Source organism: Melanerpes formicivorus, unplaced genomic scaffold (genome assembly GCF_026170545.1).
Source record: "Melanerpes formicivorus ecotype bairdi unplaced genomic scaffold, bMelFor1.0.p_v2 SCAF_108, whole genome shotgun sequence".
Taxonomy (NCBI): Eukaryota; Metazoa; Chordata; class Aves; order Piciformes; family Picidae; genus Melanerpes; species Melanerpes formicivorus.
In genome coordinates, this window is record NW_027142460.1 from 54033 (window position 1) to 78058 (window position 24026).

Consider the following 24026-nt stretch of genomic DNA (forward strand, 5'->3'; position numbering starts at 1 on the left):
GTTCAGGCTGGAGGTCAGGAAGAAAGTTCTTCCCAGCAAGAGAGATTGGCCCTTGGGATGTGCTGCCCAGGGAGGTGGTGGAGTCCCCATCCCTGGAGGTGTTCAGGAGGAGACTTGATGGGGTGCTTGGTGCCATGGGTTAGTTGTTTAGGTGGTGTTGGGTGATAGGTTGGACACCATGATCTTGAAGGTCTCTTCCAACCTGGTCTGCCCCGCCCTGCCCTCCCCTCCCTTCTGGAGGCAGTCAAAATGAGCATTATGAATTCTGGCCTACCTCTTTCTTGTGCTGAGCTGGGGGTGTTCAGCCTGGAGAAGAGAAGGCTCTGGGGAGACCTAAGAGCAGCCTGCCAGGAGCTGAAGGGGGCTACAGGAAAGCTGGGGAGGGACTTTTAACAAAGGCTTGTGGTGATAGGACAAGAGGGAATGGATTGAAGTTGGAAAGGGAGAGATTGAGATTGGAGATGAGGAAGAAGTTCTTTCCAGTGAGGGTGGTGAGACTCTGGCACAGGCTGCCCAGGGAGGCTGTGGATGTCCCCTGCCTGGAGGTGCTCAGGGCCAGGCTGGATGAGGCCCTGAGCAGCCTGGGCTGGTGGGAGGTGTCCCTGCCAGTGGCAGGGGGCTTGGAACTGGATGATCTCTCAGGTCCCTTCCAAGCCCTTCTGTGTGTCTGTGAATGCCTTGCTGGAGGCTGTGGAAGCCAGAGCCCCTGGAAGCTGGTGGAGACCCAAGCACTGCTTTTGTGTGGACTGTATAAGCACTGCAGAAGTGAGTTCTGAGGAACTGAACTGAAAGAGAAAACAAACCCTCCCAGGCAGATGGTCCAAGGAAGGACTGGGGAAGTGTTGCCAGCAGCAGAGAGCATCCAGCAGGGCCTCTGGAGCTGACAGAAAGTTGCTTTGGTTTTGCTGTGCTGTGGTTTGGAGTTTGCTGGACATGCCTTGGAGAGGAGCATGAAGGAGCAATGCTGACTGGCCTGTCTGAGGCTGAGAGACTCATCACCTCCCCAGCCATCACATCTGACTTGTGAGCAGCACAGCAGTGTGCTGAACTTTGGCTTGTGCAAGCCAAGAGGGAAGATGTTTGGTTGCTTGTGGATTTGAACCCCAGAGCAGCTCAGGTGCCAGCAAGGCGAGATGGCCAGGAGCCAGCAATGTGCTTTTGTGGCCAGGCCAAGGGCATCCTGGGCTGCATTAGAAGGGCTGTAGTTAGTAGGTCAAGAGAGGTTCTCCTGCCCCTCTCTTCTGCCCTGCTGAGGCCACATCTGGAGCATTGTGGCCAGTCCTGGGTCACTCAGTTCAAGGAGGACCTCAGGGAGATATTTCCCATCCCTGGAGATATTTAAAGTGAGGCTGGACAGGGCTCTGGGCAACCTGCTCCAGTGGAGGATGTCCCTGCTCATTGCAGAGGGGCTTGGAGTAGATGACCTTCAGAGGTCACTTCCAACCCAGACCATTCTGTGATTCTGTGAACTGCTTTTGAGAGTCCAGCCCAGAGGCACAGAGCTGCTGCAGGCAGTGGAACATCTCCTGTGAGGCCAGGCTGAGGGAGCTGGGGCTGGGAGCAGAGGAGCCTGAGGGCTGCCCTCATGGCTGGGGATAAAGATGTGCAGGGCTGGAGCCAGGCTCTGCTCAGGGATGGCCAAGGACAGCACAAGGGACACTGGGGGCAAGCTGGAGCAGAGGAGGTGCCAGGGGAACAGAAGAGAAACCTTTGTGCCTGTGAGGGTGCTGAAGCCTGGAGCAGGCTGCCCAGAGAGGTTGTGGAGTCTCCTTGTCTGGAGAGCTTCCAACCCCCCCTGGCCATTGTGCTCCTGGGCAGGCTGCTGGGGGTGCCCTGCTCTGGCAGGGGGTTGGACTGGGTGAGCTCCAGAGGTCCCTTCCAACCCTCCCATGCTGGGGTTCAGGGGTTGTGCAACACATGAAGCAGTCAGCCCTGCCTCTACAACTGGCAGGTGAATATTTGCTTTGCTCCTTCTCTAAAGGTTCATTTGCTTGGCACTGTGACATCTCTCCTGGCTCAGGTTCCTGTCCTTACAAGTCTGCTCTCTGCTAAACAAATGACCAAGAGAATTGCTTGTTCGTACTGGAGCATGGTGGGGGGGCAGTCTCTTCCAAGCCATGGGACAAGAGGAAACAGCCTCAAGTTGCACCAGGGAAGGTTTAAGTTGGACATCAGGAAAAATTTCTTCCCCAGAATGGTTGTCAGGCTCTGAAGGGTTCTCTGACCTGAGGAGTGGTGGAGTCACCATCCCTAGGGAGCTTGGGAAGCTGTTGTAGACACGGTGCTGAGGCACATCATAGAGAGCAGCCCTGAGGAGAAGGCCTTGGGGGTGCTGAGGGATGAGAAGCTGGCCAGGAGCAGGCAGTGTGAGCTTGCAGCACAGAAGGCCAAGGGCAGCCTGGGCTGCAGCCAAAGCAGCATTGCCAGAGAGCCAGAGAGGAGATTCTGCCACTCTGCTCTGCTCTGGGGAGACCTCACCTGCAGTGCTGGGGGCAGGGCTGGAGCCCTCAGCACAGGAAGGACCTGGAGCTGATGGAGAGGCTCCAGAGGAGGCCATGGGACTGCTCAGGGGGTTGGAGCAGCTCTGCTGTGAGGAGAGGCTGAGGGAGCTGGGGGTGTTCAGCCTGGAGAGGAGAAGGCTCTGGGGAGACCTAAGAGCAGCCTGCCAGGACCTGAAGGGGGCTGCAAGAAGGCTGCAGAGAGACTGTTTGCAAAGGCCTGCAGGGACAGGAGCAGGGGCAATGGCTTCAAACTAGAGCAGAGCAGATTGGGATTGGATGTGAGGAAGAAGTTCTTGACCATGGTGGAAGATGGAACACTGGCACAGGTTGCCCAGGGAGGTGGTTGAGGCTCCTTCCCTGGAGATATTCAAGGTGAGGCTGGATGAGGCCCTGGGCAGCCTGATGTGGCTGGGGATGTCCCTGCTGGCTGCAGGGGGGTTGGGCTGGGTGAGCTCTGGAGGTCCCAGACCATTCTCTGATTCTGTGACCTGGCAGATGGGTTAACTGTTGGACCTGATCCTAAAGTTCTCTTCCAAAGACAATGACTCCATGATTCCATCCATCCCAGGGTGACAAGCTGAAGCATGATGACTTTGAAGGGCAGATCAGGTTAGCCTGAGGGAAAGGGAAGCTTGGTGGGTTTAACCTTCTCCCTTGATCACCCCAAAATCTGTGGGATTTAGACCTTCTTCTAGTATGAAATCTGATTGTTGACTTAAGGCTCTCCACTGGAGACATTCTGCCTTTCCATAGGAACACTGCTGAGGTTTCACCTCCAGACTTTGTCCAGAGCCTGTCAGGGGCACTTAGTGTCCTTGCCTGTGGTGGGCTGCTGCCCCAGAAGCACAACTCCACCGGTGCTCCCTGCTGCCAGGGGAGCACAGCCTCCATCGAGGCCACAACTAGGGCTGATTGGATCAGGGTGAGCCTTGCCTGTGGAGTGCTGTCAGGTGCATGGGTTTGTGCCTCAGGGTGGGAGAGCAGCTTTCAGTGCTCTCAGCTCAGCAGTGGCAGCTCTGAATGGCAGGGGGGGGGAGCTGAGGGGCAGAGCAAAGTGCTGCTGGGTGATGGTGGTGCCCAGACACTCTTCATGCCTTGCTGCAGTCTAGAAGGCCACCTTAGGTGTTGAGGAAACACATGGAGATGGCACTTGAGGACATGGTTTAGTGGTCATGATGGTGTTGGTTTGGCAGGGGAGCTGGGTGATCTCTGAGGCCTTTCCAACCAAACCAGTTCTGTATTCTACCTTGTGCCAGGCTGTGAGTGCTGAGAACAAAGCTGAACACAAAGGGCTCTGGGTTTGGCCCAACACACCCAGCTGGTAAGCCCAGAAGTCCACAGAATGGTTTGGGTTGGAAGGGATCCCCAAGGGTCATCCAGTCCAACCCCCTGCAGTCAGCAGGGGCATCCTCCACAGGAGCAGGCTGCCCAGAGCCCTCTCCAGCCTCCCCTTGAGTATCTCCAGGGATGGGGCCTCAACCACCTCCCTGGGCAGCCTGCTGTTCCTAACATCCAGTCTAGGTCTTAGACCTCAGCTTTGCAGTGAGGGTGGGGAGAGCCTGGCACCGGCTGCCCAGGGAGGCTGTGGCTGCCCCCTCCCTGGAGGTGTTGAAGGCCAGGCTGGAGGAGGCCTTGAGCAGCCTGGGCCAGTGGAAGGTGTCCCTGCCCATGGCTGGGGGGTTCACAGACTCACGGATTGCCTTGGTTTGAGGGGGAGCCTCAAGAGTCACCTTGTCCAACTGCTGTGCAGGGGCACCTCCATCTAGAGCAGGCTGCCCAGGACCACATCAAGGCTGAGCTGGAATGTTTCCAGGGCTGGGGCATCAACCACCTCCCTGGGCAGCCTGTGCCAGTATTTTACCACTCTCCTTGTGAAGAGAAAGTTTCCTCTGATGTCCAACCTAAATCTGCCCTGCTCCAGGCTGAAGCAGTGGGAACTAAGATGATCCCTTCCAACCTAACCCATTTCCTGATTCCATTCTGTGGTGAGAGCTGCTCTGGGTACCTGATGTGCTTTCCCTGGCTGGTGAGCTCTACAGCTAAAGTCAGAGCCATGTGTCCTGCACTTCTTGCCCTGGTCTTGCACTCAGGCCTCTGCAGAGTTGTTTTGGGGGGTTTTGGGTGGCTGTTTCAGAACCATAGAACCACAGGCTGGTTTGGGTGGGACCTTTCAAAGTCATCTAGTGTAACCCTCCTGCAGCCAGCAGGGACATCTGCAGCTACAGCAGGTTGCTCAGAGCCCTCAACAACCTCACCTGCAATGGTGCCAGGGATTAGGATTCTACCAGCACCCTGGGCAGCCTGGGACAGGACCTCACCACTGTCAGTGTCAAACTTCTCTCTAGTCTCAATCTCCCTCTTTTAATCCCCCCTTGTCCTCTCACATCAGGCCCTGCCCAGCACTCTGTCCCCAGCTTTCTGCTCAGCCTCTTGAGGCACTGCAAGGCCCCCAGGAGGTCTCCCTGCAGCCTTCTCCTCTCCAGGCTGCACAACCCCAGCTCTCCCAGCCTGGCCTCCCAGCAGAGGGCTTCCAGCCCTGCCAGCACTGCTGTGGCCTCCCCTGGCCCTGCTCCCACAGGTCCCTGGCTGTGCTAAGCCTCCAGAGCTGCCCCAGCACTGCAGGGGGGGTCTCAGCAGAGCAGAGGAGCAGGATCCCCTTCCTTCCACCTGCTGTCCACATTGAACAAATGCTGAGCCTACAAAAATGCCAGCACAGCATCATTCTGCAGTGCTGTCCTTGCCAGCCCTGCCCTGAAACACCTCCCCTCTGTCCCAGCCTTCCCAGTCCAGCCTGCTCTGCTGTGTAGCCTGTGAGCAGATGGGAATCCAAGTGCAGTGCAGGCTGTAGAAGGGGCTGTGGGAGGGGGTTGGATTTGCTTGAGGGTGTTTTGAGCTCACTCAACTTGCAGTATCATAGTATGATAGTATCATAGTATCAGGCAGGGACCACAAGGATCATCCAGTTCCAACCCCCCTGCCATGGGCAGGGACACCCCACACTAGATCAGCCTGGCCAGAGCCTCAGCCAGCCTGGCCTTAAACACCTCCAGTGGGGGCTTCTTGACTGGAGTGTGAAGGGAATTGTGTAGATCACCAAAGCTGTAGAACCTTCTGGCAGATTCCATGCCCTGTGTTTAAACAAGGCAAGCTCCAGTGCTGGTGTCCCCATCATAAGAAGGACACAGAGCTGTTGGAGCAAGGCCAGGGGAGGCCACAAAAATGATCCAAGGGCTGGAGCAGCTCTGCTGTGAGGATAGGCTGAGGCAGCTGGGGGTGTTCAGCCTGGAGAAGAGAAGGCTGGGGGGGACCTTAGAGCTGCCTTCCAATACCTGAATGGCTCCTGCAGGGAAGCTGCAGAGGGCCTCTTCATGAGGGTGTCTAGAGGCAGGAGAATGGTTTGAAGGTGAGGGAGAGCAGGGCTAGAGTGGATCTTAGCAAGAAGTTCTCTGCTCTGAGAGTGCTGAGACTCTGGAACAGGTTGCCCAGGTGGGATGTGGGTGTCCCCTCTTTGGAGGTGCTCATGGCCAGGTTAGATGAGTCCTTGAGCAGCTAAGTTTAGCTGAGAGGCCTCCCTGCCCATGGGAGGGGGGATGAGTAGATGATCTCTGAGGCCCCTTCCAGCCTAAGCTGTCCCACGAGAGAGGAAGCCTCAAGCTTTGAGTCCTCTGCTTCACTTGAGACTGCAAGCTCCAGCCTGTTGCCTGGGACAGAACCATGGCAAACTGCCCACCTCAAGCCTCCAAAGCCCTTTCTAGGAGCTTCTTTTCTGTAGCCCATCATTTGATGTTGTGTCTTTCCCACCTCCTTGCTGTCAGAACCTGCTTCCTGCATGCAGCAGGAGGCCCTGAGGGGCACTAGGAGCAGATGTTAATCAGTTAGAGGGTAGAAAGGCTCTGCAGAGGGACCTCGACCGACTGGACAGATGGGCAGAGGCCAACAGGATGGCATTCAACAAGTCCAAGTGCCAGGGGCTGCACTTTGGCTATGGCAACCCCATGCAGAGCTATAGGCTGGGGTCGGAGTGGCTGAGAGCTGCCAAACAGAGAGGGACCTGGGGGTGCTGATTGACAGCCACCTGAATATGAGCCAGCAGTGTGCCCAGGTGGCCAAGAAGGCCAATGGCATCCTGGCCTGCATTAGGAACAGTGTGGCCAGCAGGAGCAGGGAAGTCATTGTGCCCTGTGCTCAGCACTGGTTAGGCCACACCTTGAGTCCTGTGTCCAGTTCTGGGCCCCTCAGTTTTAGAAGGACATTGAGAGACTTGAAGGTGTCCAGAGAAGGGCAACAAGGCTGGGGAGAGGCCTTGAGCACAGCCCTGTGAGGAGAGGCTGAGGGAGCTGGGGTTGCTTAGCCTGGAGAAGAGGAGGCTCAGGGGAGACTTCATTGCCCTCTACAACTACCTGAGGGGTGGTTGTGGCTGGGAAGGGGTTGGCCTCTTCTCCCAGGCACCCAGCACCAGAACAAGAGGACACAGTCTCAAGCTGTGCCAGGGGAGGTTTAGACTGGAGGTGAGGAGAAAGTTCTTCCCAGAGAGAGTCATTACTCATTGGAATGTGCTGCCCAGGGAGGTGGTGGAGTCCCCATCCCTGGAGGTGTTGAAGAGGGGATTGGACGTGGCACTTGGTGCCATGGTCTGGTCATGGGGTCTGTGTTGATAGGTTGGACTCAATGATCCTCGAGGTCCTTTCCAACCTAAGTTATACTGTGAGACTGTGATACTAGAGCTGGGGTGGGTTTGGTGTCCTCTGCCTCACTTAAGGATGGCAGTGCACAGTGCTTTGAAAGAAGCCCTTCCTAACCCTGGCTGAAGGGAGGCCTTTGAGGTCCCTTCCACCCTCAGCCATCCCCTGAGGCTCTGAGCCATTCATTGAACCATGGTTTAAAATACCTTCTTGGTGTGACTCTTAACCGGATTGTGAAGCAAAACAAAAGGCAGAGGATATGTGGTGAACTCTAATGAATGATTCAGGGTGCTGGAGATGTGCAGGTAACACAGGACACCTGAAAGCACCTCAGGGTCTGAGTCATCTCCCGTGCCCTATTTTGTTAGGCACATTCTGTGTGTCCCTTGCTGCAGCAGGTTCTGGCTGGACTTTGTGACAGGGAATGAATCTGGACTATGCTTGTAGAAATAAACTTTCACCTCTGGGCAAGGTTGAACAGAGAGCACTGAGCCTGAAAGTAGTTTCCTGGCAGGATTTCTGCAGCCCACAGAGCTTCAGGGAATGCTTTCCAGCCCTGGGTGTTTGTCCTCTTCACTGTGTCTGAGCTGGAGGCAGATTCTTGCTGCTCAACCACTTGTCTTCAGTGTCGGTTTCAGCACTTTGGAGGAACATTAAATCACAGAAGCAGTGAATACTTTGGCTTAGGAAAGCCCTTTAAGACCTTCCAGTCCAACCATCAACCCAGCCCCACCACAGCCATCATACCACATCCCACAGTGCCATGGCCACAGGTTTCTTGAACACCTCCAGGGATGGGGACTCCACCACCTCCCTGGGCAGCCTGCTCCAATCCCTAACCAATCCTGCAGCAAGGAAATTGTTCCTCATCTCCAACATAAAGCTCCCCTGGCACAATTTCAGGCCATTTCCTCTCATTCTGCCACCTGAAACTAGGGAGAAGAGACCAAACCCCCAGCTCACTGCAACCTCCTTGCAGGGAGCTGCAGAGAGCAGTGAGGCCTCTCCTCAGCCTCGGCTGAACACCCCCAGCTCCCTCAGCTGCCCCTCACCAGCCCTGCTCTCCAGACCTTTCCCCAGCTTTGTTGCCCTTCTCTGGACACACTCCAGCACCTCAGTGTCCTTGGAGTGAGGGGCCCAGACCTGAGCCCAGTGTTCAAGGTGTGGCCTCCCCAGTGCTGAGCACAGAGGCACAGTCACCCCTCTGGTCCTGCTGGCCACACCACAGTTGCTGATCCAGGCGAAGGTGCTGGTGGCCTTCTTGGCCACCTTAGCAAACTTCTGGCTCATGTTCATCTGGATGTCACTCAGCACCCCCAGGTCTTTCTCTCTCTACAGAGCAGCTTTCCAGCCACTCTGCCCCAAGCCTGTAGCATTTCATGGGGTGCTTGTGTCCCAGATGCCAGACCCTGCCCTTGGCCTTCTTCAGTCTCATACATTGATGTCACTGAGCCAGCCTTGCCAGGTCCCTTTGTGGGGGCCTGCAAGAAGGCTGCAGAGGGACTGTGTGCACAGGCCTGCAGTGATAAGATGAGGGAGAAAGGTTTGAAATGAGAGCAGAGGAGATTTAGATTGGATGTGAGGAGCCAGTTCTGCACCAGGAGGCTGCTGGAACACTGCAGCAGGTTGCCCAGGGAGGTGGTTGAGGCCCCGTGCCTGGAGCTAGTCAAGGTGAGGCTGGAGAAGGCTGTGAGCAACCTGCTCTAGTGGAGGCTGTCCCTGCTGAGTGCAGGGGTTGGACTGGGTGAGCTGTGGGAGCCCCTTCCAGCCCAACCCATTCTGTGTTTGCCATAACTTTATGAGTGCATTCAGCCACCGTGCTGTGTGGCTGTTGCTGGCACTTTGCTGCTGCAGGGTAGTGGCTGGTAGTGGTTGGTAGGAGTTTGGTTGTTGTATTGCTTTTCTGTCAGCCTGTGCTCTCTGGGTTGGTAGCACACCATTCCATGTTGCTAAATTCAGGCTTAACACTTAAAACCAGAGCTGTGCTTGAGTATTGATCTGGTTTTGAATGAATGAGAAGCCAGAATCCCTGTTCTCTCAGAAGAAGGCTTTATAAATGGTGATGCCTGCATAACATCCCCCAAAACACCCCTCCCCACGTGCAGTTTATCACTGCAGGCAGGCCTGATGCCTGACTTTGCTCCCAGTGACTGTGGAGTGTGATGCAAGCAGCCTTTAAATGCCAGAGGAGCAGTACTTGCAAGGAATCTAGACCTCACACTCATTAGTCCAAAGCAAGTAGAGCTGGGCTTCTCCTCTGACTCACAGCCAGGAGAGCATGGCCCCAGGCTTCATCTGTTGACAGGACACATGAAAATGAGCAGGAAATTTCCTCTTGTGCTGCTGGAGATGCAGTTCTAGACTTGGGTCTATGACACAGGGCTTGTGAGGAGCAGCTGAGGGAGCTGGGGTTGTTTAGTCTGGAGAAAAGGAGGCTGAGGGGAGACCTCATTGCTCTCTGCAGCTCCCTGAAAGGGGGCTGGAGCCTGGTGGGGGTTGGTCCTATGGCTTGTTCCTTGGGAGAAGGGGAAACAGCCTCAAGTCGCCTCCTGGGAGGTTTAGGTTGGAGATGAGGAACAATTCCTACCCCAAAATGGTTGTCAAACCCTGGAACAGGCTGCCCAGAGAAGTGGTGGAGTCCCCATCCCTGGAGGGTTTGAAAAGCCCTGCAGATGTCGTGCTGGCTACAAGAAGGCTGGGGAGGGGCTGTTGACAAGGGCTTGTGGTGATAGAATGAGAGGGAATGGATTGAGGCTTCAACAGGGCAGATTTGGACTGGATGTTAGGAAGAAATTCTTGACAGTGAGGGTGATGAGACACTGGCACAGATTGCCCAAGCAAGCTGTGGCTGCCTCCTGCCTGGGGGTGTTCAAGGCCAGGCTGGCTGAGGCCTTGAGCGAGCTGGGCTGGTGGGAGGTGTCCCTGCCCATGGCAGGGGGTTGGGACTGGCTGAGCTTTAAGATCCCTTCCAACCCAGCCCATTCAATGAACTTTATGAATTAGCTTAACTTAACCTTTTGAGCTTGTCCTCCTGAAGAGAATGATGGACTGTTGACCTGTCTTGCAGGTGGATTCACCAATGAACTTGAGGAACCCACACGACTTGGTGATACTGATGAGGCAAGAAACGACAGTTAACTACCTCAAAGAACTGGAGGTAAAGCAGCACATTTCCTACTCATTCCTGCAAGCACACCTTGGTTTTGTGCAGGCCTTTTAGATGGAGGTGATCCTCCCCCTCTGCTCAGCTCTGGTGAGGCCCCACCCGGAGTACTGCCTCCAGTTCTGGAGCCCCTATTGCAAGAGGGATGTGGAGGGGCTGGAAGGTGTCCAGAGAAGGGCCAGGAGGATGAGCAGAGGGCTGGAGCACCTCTCCTGTGAGGACAGACTGAAGGAGTTGGGGCTGTTCAGTCTGGAGAAGAGAAGGCTCCCAGGTGACCTCATTGTGGCCTTCCAGGATCTGAAGGGGGCTACAGGAGGCTGGGGAGGGACTGCTCAGGATCTCAGGCAGTGATAGGACTAGGGGGAATGGAATGAAGCTAGATGTGAGGAGGAAGTTCTTCCCCATGAGAGTGGTGAAGCCCTGGAATGGGTTGTGCAGGGAGGTGGTTGGGGCCCTGTCCCTGGAGGTGTTTAAGGCCAGGCTGGCTGAGGCTGTGGCCAGGCTGATCTAGTGTGGGGTGTCCCTGCCCATGGCAGGGGGGTTGGAACTGGATGATCCTTGTGGTCCCTTCCAACCCTGACTGATACTATGGTACTATGTAAGTGGGGAGCAGAAGTCCTTATGGGCCCAGTTCTGTTTCTGTGAGGTCTTCAGACTCTCAGATCACAAGAGTTGTGTGCCTCAGGTTTGCTCAGCTATGGTTAGCACTGGCCCCAGCTGAATCACAGAAAGCCAGGTTGGAAGGCACCCCAAGGGTCACCTCCTGGCCCAGCTCCCTGTGGAGCCCTGTGGCTTGAAACTCAGGGAATGCCCCTGCACGGTTCCCTGCTGTCATCCATAGCTCCTAACACCTAGCAGTCATTTGGGCACTGGATTCTCTTGCTGACTGCTGTTTTCCAGCAGATCACCTCTGATTTTCATCAAGCTCATTTATTACTGAGGAAAGGTTTGAGGGCACCATTCTGAAGAGCACTTCAATGACCTTGGATCCGAAAGCCCAAGGTTTAACTCTAGCATGGTGTGGGCAGGCTGGTGGCTGGACACAGCTTTCCCTTCTGCCAGCTTTTGGGTTGTCAGATTGGCACAACCAGATGACTGGGAAGGAGGTTAGATCAGGTGGTCCCCAGAGGCACCTTCCAACACCCACCAGTCTGTCCCTGGGTGTGGGAGAAGTGGAAGGGAGGCTAAAAAACAGGACTCTTGTCCCTGTGTCCAGCCAAACTCTCTTGTGGAGGTGTATTCATTTTGGTGGTCATGGACATACTAGCTGTGGCTGGAGCAACAGTGCTGATCTTTGCAGGATGTGGGTCTGGCAATCACTGAATGTACAGTCTGTGGCCTCAACATGACTCTGAGCAGAAGTTCTCTAGCTTGAGATCTTGTGCAGGCTGCTGCTGTCTGTATCTTTGGTAGTGTGTGTGGCTTGAATTAAAAATGCCAGTTTCCTTCACATAGAAATCCTGGCAGAGTTTGGTAGGGTTTCAAATTTGCACATCCAGGTGGGGTTGGAATAGAATAGAATAATAGAGTAAACCAGGTTGGAAGAGACCTTCAAGATCACTGAGTCCAACCTATCATCCAACACCACCCAACCAGCTAACCCATGGCACCAAGCACCCCATCAAGTCTCCTCCTGAACACCTCCAGGGATGGGGACTCCACCGCCTCCCCAGGCAGCCCATTCCAATGGGCAATCACTCTCTCTGTGTAAAACTTCCTCCTGACCTCCAGCATGAGCCTCCCCTGGTGCAGCCTGAGACTGTGTCCTCTTGTTCTGGTGCTGGCTGCCTGGGAGAAGAGACCAACCCCCACCTGGCTGCAACCTCCCTTCAGGTAGTTGTAGACAGCAATAAGGTCACCCCTGAGTCTCCTCTTCTCTAGGCCAAGCAGCCTCAGCTCCCTCAGCCTCTCCTCCCAGGGCTGTGTTCCAAACCCCTCACCAACTTTGTTGCCCTTCTCTGGACACCTTCCAGCAGCTCAACCTCCTTCCTAACCTGAGGAGCCCAGAACTGGACACAGGACTCAAGGTGTGGCCTAACCAGTGCAGTGCCCAGGGGCAGAATGACCTCCCTGCTCCTGCTGGCCACACTGTTCCTGATGCAGGCCAGGATGCCCTTAGCCCTCCTGGCTGCCTTGGCACACTGCAGGCTCATGTTCAGCCTACCATCACCCAGCACCCCCAGGTCCCTCTCTCCCTGGCTGCTCTCAGCCACTCTGACCCCAGCCTGTAGCACTGCCTGGGGTTGCTGTGGCCAATGTGCAGCACCTGGCACTTGGATGTGTTCAATCTCCTGCCCTTGGCCTCTGCCCATCTGCCCAGCCTGCCAAGGTCCCTCTGCAGAGCCTCTCCACCCTCCAGCAGATCAACTCCTGCCCCCAGCTTGGTGTCGTCCGCAACAGCTGAGCTTGCTGCGCTGGGACAGAGCATTAGTCCATGGTAATCAATGCCTATGAGCTTGCTGGGGCAAAGGCAGCTCATCATCGACAGAGCTGTCCAAATTTAGTCTTAACTCTAGCACTAAGCTTGCATTTCAGGGGTACTTAGCAGGGTGAGCGGTGAAGAAGTTCATTTTGTTTGCAATCCTGAGGCTCCTATTTCTTACAGTGGGAGAGAAAGGTCCCAAACAAAGGGAAAGTTGAGGTGTTGCTGGCCGCCGTTTCTTCTCTTCTGAGTGCCCTGCCATGAGTTTGGGCTGCTGGCAGCCTCCTTTTGAGGTGCAGCAGCAAAAATAAAGCGGCACGAGGCGCACTGGGGCGTGCGGGTCGGGAGGCAGAGGGGGGCGCACGAGGCCCGGGGGGCAGGGAGAGGTGCACGAGGGGCAGGGAGGCTCAGGGAGAGGCAGCAAGGGGCAGGGAGGCACAGGGAGAGGTGCACAAGGGGCAGGGAGGTACAGGGAGAGGTGCACAAGGGGCAGGGAGGTACAGGGAGAGGCACCGGGGGGCAGGGAGGCTCAGGGAGAGGCGGTGAGGGGCAGGGAGGCACAGGGAGAGGTGGTGAGGGGCAGGGAGGGGCAGGGAGAGGCGGCGAGGGGCAGGGAGGCTCAGGGAGAGGCGGGGAGGGGCAGGGAGGCACAGGGGAGAGGTGCACAAGGGGCAGGGAGGCTCAGGGAGAGGCGGTGAGGGGCAGGGAGGCACAGGGAGAGGCGGTGAGGGGCAGGGAGGCTCAGGGAGAGGCGGTGAGGGGCAGGGAGGCACAGGGAGAGGCGGTGAGGGGCAGGGAGGCACAGGGAGAGGCGGTGAGGGGCAGGGAGGCTCAGGGAGAGGCGGTGAGGGGCAGGGAGGCTCAGGGAGAGGCGGTGAGGGGCAGGGAGGCACAGGGAGAGGCGGTGAGGGGCAGGGAGGCTCAGGGAGAGGCGGTGAGGGGCAGGGAGGCTCAGGGAGAGGCGGTGAGGGGCAGGGAGGGGCAGGGAGAGGCGGCGAGGGGCAGGGAGGGGCAGGGAGAGGCGGCGAGGGGCAGGGAGGGGCAGGGAGAGGCGGCGAGGGGCAGGGAGGGGCAGGGAGAGGCGGCGAGGGGCAGGGAGGCTCAGGGAGAGGCGGCGAGGGGCAGGGAGGCTCAGGGAGAGGCGGCGAGGGGCAGGGAGGGGCAGGGAGAGGCGGTGAGGGGCAGGGAGGCTCAGGGAGAGGCGGTGAGGGGCAGGGAGGCTCAGGGAGAGGCACCAAGGCTCATGGAAGCATGCAAAGTGCAGGGAGAAGTGCACGAGGCGCAGGGAGAGGCAAACAAGGTGAAGGGGGAGGTGCATGTGGGGCAGGGAGGCACAGGGAGAGGCGCCGAGGCTCAGAGGCATGCAAGGCAAGGCAAGAAGGTAGAGAGGCAAGAAGTAGGCATGTCCAAGTCCTGTGATCTCTAATGAAAGTATTTGCAGTCCCTGTAAAGCAAAAACTTTCCTGCAGGTGTAAGCAGCATTGGTTAATGTCCCCCAGATTTGCAGAGCCTGGTTTGGATTTGCTCCCTGCTTGCTCTAAGTTCTGCTGCTAAACTCCTAGCAGCAGCAGCGTTTCATCCCTCTCCATTCTCCCCTTTCCTTTGTTGTGTGGCTTTATTCCTACAGAAACAGTTAGTTGCCCAAAAGATTCACATAGAGGAAAATGAGGACAGAGACACAGGGCTGGAGCAAAGGCACAACAAAGAGGATCCGGACTGCATCAAAGCCAAGGTGCCCCTGGGGGACCTCGACCTGTATGACGGCACCTACATCACCTTGGAGAGCAAGGATATCCGGTAAGCAGATGCTTTGTCCTTCAGGGTTTACTGAATGAAGAAAGATCTAAATGTATAAGGAAGAAGCCAAACCCAAACCAGCTTTCCTGCCTGTGGTTCTGATCACAGTCACTTTGCTTTCTGCCAGGGTGCAACAAAGTGGAAAAACCACCTACTTCTGCCACTGGTGGTGGAAGGCTGTGACACAGGAATGCTGGCTCTCACAACCTGTCCTTGCCAGCCCTGCCCTGAAACACCTCCACTCTGTCCCAGCCTTCCCAGTCCAGCCTGCTCTGCTGTGTAGCCTGTGAGCAGATGGGAATCCAAGTGAAGTGCAGGCTGTAGAAGGGGCTGTGGGAGGGGGTTGGATTTGCTTGAGGGTGTTTTGAGCTCACTCAACTTGCAGTATCATAGTATGATAGTATCATAGTATCAGTCAGGGACCACAAGGATCATCTAGTTCCAACCCCCCTGCCATGGGCAGGGACACCCCACACTAGATCAGCCTGGCCAGAGCCTCAGCCAGCCTGGCCTTAAACACCTCCAGTGGGGGCTTCTTGATTGAAGTGTGAAGGGAATTGTGTAGCTCACCAAAGCTGTAGAACCTTCTGGCAGATTCCATGCCCTGTGTTTAAACAAGGCAAGCTCCAGTGCTGGTGTCCCCATTGCAAGGATAACACAGAGCTGTTGGAGCAAGGCCAGAGGAGGCCACAAAAATGATCCAAGGGCTGGAGCAGCTCTGCTGTGAGGATAGGCTGAGGCAGCTGGGGGTGTTCAGCCTGGAGAAGAGAAGGCTGGGGGGGACCTTAGAGCTGCCTTCCAATACCTGAATGGCTCCTGCAGGGAAGCTGCAGAGGGCCTCTTCATGAGGGTGTCTAGAGGCAGGAGAATGGTTTGAAGGTGAGGGAGAGCAGGGCTAGAGTGGATCTTAGCAAGAAGTTCTCCACCCTGAGAGTGCTGAGACTCTGGAACAGGTTGCCCAGGTGGGATGTGGGTGTCCCCTCTTTGGTTTGAAGCTGAGGGAGAGTAGGTTATATTGCACCCCTGATTCAGGGTGCTGTTGCAGTAGTAGTAGAAACCCCTCACACTGAGGTGCCATTGGGTGATGAATGTAGGGGCATGAATCCTGCCACTGCTGCAAGCAGGACTGCAGAATGCCAGAAATGCCCAGAGTAGAGAGTCTCTGAAGTCCTTTCTTACAGCCTTGCAGAATTCCCAGCATTACAGTCTGAGAGTGTCCTTAACAGAGTAAGTCCAGGAAGCCCTTAAGAGAATCACAGAATGTTAGGGGCTGGAAGGGACCTCAGAAGATACAGAATACAGAATTAACCAGATTGGAGAAGACCTTTTTGATCACCAAGTCCAACCTATCACCCAGCACCATCTCATCAACTAAACCATGGCACCAAGTGCCTCGGTCAGTCTTATTTTAAACACCTCCAGGGATGGGGACTCCACCACCTCCCTGGGCAGCACATCCCAATGGCCAGTCTCTCTGTCTGGGAAGAATTTCTTCCTCACCTCCAGCCTAAACCTCCCCTGGCACAGCTTGAGACTGTGTCCTCTTGTTCTGGTGCTGGCTGCCTGGGAGAAGAGACCAACCCCCACCTGGCTACAACCTCCCTTCAGGGAGTTGGAGAGAGCAATGAGATCTTCCCTGAGCCTCCTCTTCCCCAGGCTAAGCAACCCCAGCTCCCTCAGCCTCTCCTCACAGGGCTGTGCTCCAGACCCCTCCCCAGCTTTCTTGCCCTCCTCTGGACACCTTCCAGCAGCTCAACCTCTTTCCTGACCTGAGGAGCCCAGAACTGGACACAGGACTCCAGGTGTGGCCTGACCAGTGCTGAGCACAGGGCAGAAGGACTCATCCAGTCCAACTCCTCTGCCAGAGCAGGGTCACGTAGAGCAGCTCACACATGAATGCATCCAGGCAGGTTTTGAGTATCTCCAGAGAGGGAGACTCCACATCCTTCCTGGGCAGCCTCTTCCAGTGTTCTGTCACCCTCACAAGGGAAAATATGTTTCCTCATGTTTCCATGGAAAGCAGGAAGCAGCTAACTAACAAAAGTCCCTAGCAGCCCTGCCCCTCCAATCTCTTCTGTTGCTCCCAGGGGCTGTGTGAAGTCTTTCTTACCAATCCCTTAACCAGTGAAACCCAGCCACCTGGGTCAGCTGAAATCCTTTCCCAGTAAGAGGTGCCAGGGTGTCCAGGAGGTGGCTTCTGCAGCATGTTCCTCTCCAAGGGTGCCAACATGTAAGGATGTTGTTCTTGGCACACATGGAATGCCGTTGTTTTGCTTTCTGCAGTGTGCAGTTGGTCAGCTAGGAAGTGTTCTGCAACCCCATGCACTCTGCTCCTGTTCCAGCTCTTGTGTGCAGAGTATTGGCTGCAGCAGGGCTAGGTGGATCTTCGGTACAAGGGTCTTTAGCCTGCAGAAGAGGAGGCCCAGGGGAGACCTTATTGCCATCTACAATTACCTGAAGGGAGGTTGGAGCCAGGTGGGGGTTGGTCTCTTCTCCCAGGCAGCCAGCACCAGAACAAGAGGACACAGTCTCAAGCTGTGCCAGGGGAGGTTTAGGCTGGAGGTGAGGAAGAAATTATTCCCAGCAAGAAGGGAAAGTGCCCAGGGAGGTGGTGGAGTCCCCATCCCTGGAGGTGTTTAAGAGGAGCCTGGATGAGGCCCTTGGTGCCATGGTGGAGTTGTTCAGATGGTGCTGGGTGATAGGTTGGACTGGATGATCTCTGAGGTCTTTTCCAACCTGGTTAATTCTGTATTCTTTATTCTGACTCTGGAACAGGCTGTCCAGAGAGGATGTGGATGTCCCCTCTCTGGAGGTGTTCAGGGCCAGGTTGGATGAGCCTTGGAGCAACCAAGTCTCTTGAAGCAGCCAAGACTAGTTGAGAGGCATCCCTGCCCATGTCAGGGAGGTTGGAGTAGATGATCTCTGAGGTCCCTTCCAACCTAAACATTCTTTGATTGAGTGGACAGTCTGCTTGGCATTCAGCTTCAGTCATCTTCAGGGCTGATGGCTTGGGTTTTGTGGGCTTATTTTTAGCATCATCAGATGAATACCTGAGGTGGGAAAAGGTTGGTTTTATCCTCAGGCACCTTCATTTGGGCTTGTCACTAATACCTGGGGTTTGACTCAGTTGAGGAGTTTTCTGGTCAGCGTGAGTTGCTGTTTGCCTGGCAGATAGATCATCAATCCCAGCAGCAGTGCATCAGCTGGGCACTGGTAGATTTTGGAGACTACGCAAATGTCGATGTTTCCTCTAAAGCAGACAGAATTTGGTTTAACTTTGTGTTGATGACATCCTAATGGAAATCTGTGAAGACACCAGAAATGGTTTCATGTGCTCCAAACACAGGGTGTTTCACTCCATTCAGGAGGGCTGTGAGGATGATTAAGGGACTGGAGCATGTACCCTATGGGGAGAGACTAAGAGCCCTGAGGCTTTTTAATCTACAGAAGAGAAGACTGAGAGGGATCTGATCAATGTCTATCAATAGCTGAGGGCTGGGGGTCAAGAAGGAGGGGACAGGGACAGGCTCTGCTCACTGTGCCCTGGGATAGGACAAGGGGCACTGGATATAAACTCCAGCACAGGAGGTTCCAGCTCAGCATGAGGAGGAACTTCTTCCCTGTGAGGCTCCCAGAGCCCTGGAGCAGGCTGCCCAGAGAGGTTGTGGAGTCTCCTTCTCTGGAGCCTTCCCAGCCCTGTCTGTATGTGCTCCTGTGTGACCTGTGCTGGATTCTCTGCTCCTGCTCTGGCAGGGGGGTTGGACTTGATCCCCAGAGGTCCCTTCCAGCCCCTAGTATCCTGTGATCCTGTAAGGATACTGTCTGTCAGTTAGGATACTGTCTTTTAATGAACTTCAGCAGTGTTCTAATCCAGAGTCTTGTTGTGTCTTGTTGTGTCCTCAGCCCTGAAGACTACATAGATACAAAGTCACCGGTGCCTCCAGACCTGCAGCAGCCAGACTGCACAAAAGTTCTTGATCTTCCATACAGTATTCATGCTTTTCAGCACTTAAGGGTAAGCAAGCAAGAAGCAGGCTAGAAAAAGCCTTACTGGCAGTTGTCACTCAAGGTTGGGAGCTGTTTTGGCTCTCAAGTCTGTCTCAGGGGGTTTGGAACCACAGTTGTGCCCCAGTTGAAGTTGCTCAGGGAAAGGCAGTTCCACTTGGTGCTGTTGTTACTGCTATTGCCTCTTGTTACTGTCTGGAGCCCCCATCACAGAATGGACATGGACCTGGTGGAGAGGCTCCAGAGGAGGGCAAATAAAACCATCAGGGGGCTGGAGCAGCTCTGCTGTGAGGGCAGACTGAAGGAGCTGAGGGCATTCAGCCTGGAGAAGAGAAGGCTGCAAGGAGACCTAATTGCAGGCTGCCAGTACCTGAAGGGGCCTTCAGGAGGACTGCAGAGGGACTGCTTGCAAAGGCCTGTGTGGTGGTGAAAGAAAGTTCAGTTCTCCCCCCCAGAAACCACAGCACACTCAGTCAGAGGAGCAAGAATGGATGAGAGCTATATTTACAAGCAGGATGAGATGCAGTGAAGCTATGCACAAAGGACAGGATTTACAGTAGATAGAGAAATACACAGCAAAGACCCTAACACAGGAAACCTGCCCTCCTCCAGAGAGAAGGGTCCCCCCAAAACCCCTTCTCCCCCTTCCTCCCTTTTTTCCCCACAAAGGGTTAGAGAGAGAAGTAATTATTAAGGGGGAGATTCTGTTAGTTCCAAGTGTGTGCTAAGGGAGGGGAAAAAAGAGTTGGTTTCTGATCTTGGTAATTGAAGGTCAGCAGCCAAGCTCAGAGAGAGAAACAGCAGCTGCTGAGACTCAGACTCCCAAACAGACAGAGACTGACTGACTGAGATTCAAACTGAACTAAAACTAAAGTTGAAAGTTGCATTCTACCAATCTACCAACAAAATTCCTTCAGAGTATCTTTGTTTTCCTTTTCACACCCAAACATTCAGCCAGAGTGTTCCAGGAGCTGTCCCTCTCTTAAAGGCACAGCCTGAAACAGTCACAGCCTGCAGGGGCAGGCCCAGGGGCAATGGTTTGGAATGAGAGCAGAGCAGATTGAGATTGGATGTGAGGAACCAGTTCTGCACCATGAAGGTGCTGGGACGCTGCAACAGGTTGCCCAGGGAGGTAGTGGAGGCCCTGTCCCTGGAAATATTAGAGGTTAAGTCTCTCAGCAACCTGCTCCAGTGGAGCATTTCCCTGATGAGTGCAGGAGGCTTGGACTAGCTGACCTTTGGAGGTCCCTTCCAACCCAACCCATTCTATGATTATTTGATAGTTTGCTTTCTTTCACTGGAGCCATTCTGAGGAGAATGCAGTCTTTTCTTTCCAGACACAGGTTTCTTTAGGAAAATGGTAGCTTTTTATTGGAGACACTACTGCCTTGTCAATGGTTTGAGTTGAGAAGAGCAGTGCTGAGCAGGATGAAGACTCAGGGTCAGAAAATCCATGGAGGATTTGTCTGCAGCTTCTAACATACTTGAAAGTCTCTTTGGTATCTGAGTGCCAAGTCCTAAGCCAGAGAATGAGATAATTATTCTTTCATCTGCTTTAGAATAGAACAGAATTAACCAGGTTGGAAAAGACCTTCAAGGTCATTGAGTCCAACCTCTCACCCAGCACCACCTGATCAACTCAACCATGGGACCAAGGGCCTCAGCCAGGCTCCTCTTAAACACCTCCAGGGATGGGGACTCCACCACCTTCCTGGGCAGTACATCCCAAGGGCCAATCTGTCTGGCTGGGAAGAATTTCTTCCTCACCTCCAGCCTGAACCTCCCCTGGCACAGCCTGAGACTGTGTCCTCTTGTTCTGGTGCTGGCTGCCTGGGAGAAGAGACCAATCCCCACCTGGCTACAACCTCCCTTCAGGGAGTTGGAGAGAGCAAGAAGGTCTCCCCTGAGCCTCCTCTTCTCCAGGCTAAGCAACCCCAGCTCCCTCAGCCTCTCCTCACAGGGCTGTGCTCCAGACCCCTCCCCAGCTTTCTTGCCCTTCTCTGGACACCTTCCAGCAGCTCAACCTCTTTCCTAACCTGAGGAGCCCAGAACTGGACACAGGACTCAAGGTGTGGCCTAACCAGTGCTGAGCACAGGGCACAATGACCTCCCTGCTCCTGCTGGCCACACTGTTCCTGATGCAGGCCAGGATGCCATTGGCCTTCTTGGCCACCTGGGCACACTGCTGGCTCATGTTCAGCTGCTGTCAATCAGCACCCCCAGGTCCCTCTCTGCCTGGCTGCTCTCAGCCACTCTGACCCCAGCCTGTAGCACTGCCTGGGGTTGCTGTGGCCAATGTGCAGCACCTGGCACTTGGATGTGTTCAATCTCCTGCCCTTGGCCTCTGCCCATCTGCCCAGCCTGGCAAGGTCCCTCTGCAGAGTTCTCCTACCCTCCAGCAGATCAACTCCTGCCCCCAGCTTGCTGTCAGCTGCACATTTGCTGATGATGGACTCCAGCCCCTCCTCCAGATCATCAATCAAGATATTGAACAGGCTGGGGCCCAGCACTGGTCCCTGGGGCACACCACTGGTGCCTGGCTGCCAGCTGGCTGTGGCACCATTCACCACCACTCTCTGGGCTCAGCCTCCAGCCAGTTCCTCACCCAGCTCAGAGTGCTGCTGTCCCAGCCAGGGGCTGACAGCTTGGCCAGGAGGTTGCTGTGGGGGATGGTGTCAAAGGCCTTGCTGAGGTCCAGGCAGACTACATCCACAGCCTGCCCCACATCCACCAGGCAGTCACCTGGGCATGGAAGGAGATCAGGTTGGTCAGTCAGGACCTGCCCTTCCTAACTCCATGCTGGCTGGGCCTGATCCCTTGGCCATCCTGTAGGTGCTGTGTGACTGCACTCAGGATGACTGTTCCATTTAGAAAGATTAGCCTGGAGATATGGTGCAAAAATCTGTCAGCAGGGTTCCCTTGAACAAATTCCCTGATGCAGATGCAGCTCCAGTGGTGATATCTTCATACTGATTTTATGGCAAGCCTTTGAAACAACATTTCCCCTACACACAAAGATTTTTCTTGTGGACCAAAGAGGAACTGAAGTGTCCTAGTTCTGTTCCTGGGTGTGGATGTACTTTGCCAAATGGGGGGAAAGGAAGGAAGTGAAGGGAGATGATGTGGGGTCACGTTGGCAGTGTTCATGTAGCCTTAGAAACGCGAGTTAAAGGCTTCAGCTGCAGTTAGCGAGGTCCAGCTGCCAGGTGGAGAGTGCTAGCAGTGTTTATAGTATACTTATGCTATATTACCAGATATATCCTTCTGCTACTGATTAGTATTTATCCTACAGCAGAAGTCAATATTCATCCTAATGCTGCTTTTGGCTGTTTCTAGTATTTGCCTGTCTGCAGCAGCATCTTATTATCCATGGCCCAGGTGAGGTTATCCCTAAGCTCTTGATAGGAAAGGATGCTGTCAATGTGTAGCAACCGAGCTGTAAACATCCCTGGGAGTCCTGCTCTTGTGTGTCTTCCTCTGCTTGTAGTTTCAAGTGTCAGCAAACACCCATCTTCAGTTTTTCTTTTAGGGGGTCCAAGAGAGAGTGAATCTTTCCGCGCCCTTGTTGCCCAAAGAAGATCCGATCTTCACGTACTTGTCACGGAGGCTGGGAAGGAGTATAGAGGAAATAGGCCATCGTATTTATGATGGGCTGATGAAGGTAGGAGACTGTGACCTTAGTGTGCTCACCAAAAGAGAGCTGGAGAGCTCTCAGCAGATGAGAGGGAGGTGCCCTGCGCACGCCATCGGATCCGGCGTTGCAAGTTTTGGTTTACGCTGCGGTTGCGACCGGCTGCCGCGGTTTGAGGACGGAATGAGTCTGCCCCCAAAAGAGTGAAGAAAACTCATTTTCCCCCAAGGAGTAAAGGAAAACACTCATACAGAATAGGAGCTTAAATTGAACCACTATTCCCAACTGTAGATCAAGTACAGAAGGTGCCAAGGCAAAGGGAGATATATCTGTGTGTGTGTGTGTATATGTATATCTGCACACATATTCAAAACTGGCCCTGGCTTAGTCCACCCCCCACCAGCTAAGCCCCAGTCTAGGCCTCACTTAGACCTCAGTGATGCATCAAAAATATCCCCCCAGCCAGCCAAACCTCTTTCCCACTACGCTTTTCTGTCCCCCATCAAGAGGTCCAGAGCAGGCCTCAGCTGTGCAGCAAGAAATAGATTCCTGCCAGAGCAGGCCTCACTCCCACACAGCCAAACCCAATCAGCAGCCCAGAGCAGAGAGCTGACTGGAGAGTCTGCTGCTTCTATAGGAATTCACAGGGAAAGGGAATAGTATGGCAGATTACAATGTCCTCTGCCCTTCCCTTGGGACTCTCCAGCCCCTGGAGGACTTCTTGTTCTATGGTAGGACAGTCAATCTGTAACCTACCACACAAGCAGACTGAAAACCTTTGCTGCTAGGCAAGCAGAGGGAAGAGAAGGCATCAGCAAAGGCAGTAAATAGATATTTACTGTCATGTTTAATGGCTTGTGGATTTGTTGTGTGTCTGGCAAGCCACATTCATTGCTCTGTCAAGGTAGGATGAGTTGTAAAACAAAAATGTACTCAAAACCCAAGCAAACAGTAGTGAAATGTGCTTGGGTTTTATTTAATGCCTTCCTGAAAAGTCTGGGAGCTCCAGGTGAGCTGCAGCTGAGCTCCAGGTGAGCTGCAGCTGAACTGCAGCTGTGCTCCAGGTGAGCTGCAGCTGAGCTGCAGCTGAGCTGCAGCTGAACTGCAGCTGAGCTCCGGGTGAGCTGCAGCTGAGCTCCAGGTGAGCTGCAGCTGAACTGCAGCTGAGCTCCAGGTGAGCTGCAGCTGACCTGCAGCTGTGCTCCAGGTGATCTGCAGCTGAGCTCCAGGTGAGCTGCAGCTGAACTGCAGCTGTGCTCCAGGTGAGCTGCAGCTGAGCTCCAGGTGAGCTGCAGCTGAACTGCAGCTGTGCTCCAGCTGTGCTCCAGTTGAGCTTCAGGTGAGCTGCAGCTGAGCTCCAGCTGAACTGCAGCTCAGCTGCAGCTGAGCTGCTGATACCTGGAGTACTGACACTCCTCACTCCACCTCACTTGGAGCTTACACCTGTCTGAAAGGCAGACGTTCTGCCTCTTTGATGCATTCCTGTGCTACTTTGTTCTTCCTGAGCATTCCAATTGCCCAATGGCAGCTTTCCAGAGGAAGGGGATAAAACTTAGAGAGCAGGTTTGATGCTCAGCTTTCCATCCCGTAGTAATTAAAGCCCTCATTAACCTTTTAGCCTTAGTCATTAAGTTCAGTCTGTGTGTTTGTCTTCGCTGCAGAACTCTTCTTCCTGGGTGCTCTATAACATGGCTTCTTTTTACTGGAGAATAAAGAATGAGCCATACCAGGTAGTAGAGTGTGCCATGCGTGCCCTGCATTTCTCTTCAAGGTAAGAGTTGCTACTGAAGGTTTCTTTTCAGGTTGCTTTCCTACTTAGTCTAAT

General features: G+C 54.5%; 1 protein-coding gene across 1 annotated transcript in view; it reads left to right on the forward strand.

Annotated features, from left to right (window-relative positions):
* TTC17 (tetratricopeptide repeat domain 17) overlaps window positions 1-24026 on the forward strand; it is a 98998-nt gene that overhangs the window by 11783 nt on the left and 63189 nt on the right. Inside the window, exons 2-6 of the mRNA XM_068166842.1 lie at window positions 10251-10340; window positions 14396-14565; window positions 18469-18580; window positions 22100-22231; window positions 23863-23972. Of these exons, the coding sequence (XP_068022943.1) occupies window positions 10251-10340; window positions 14396-14565; window positions 18469-18580; window positions 22100-22231; window positions 23863-23972 (614 nt within the window). The remainder of the gene's footprint in view (window positions 1-10250; window positions 10341-14395; window positions 14566-18468; window positions 18581-22099; window positions 22232-23862; window positions 23973-24026) is intronic.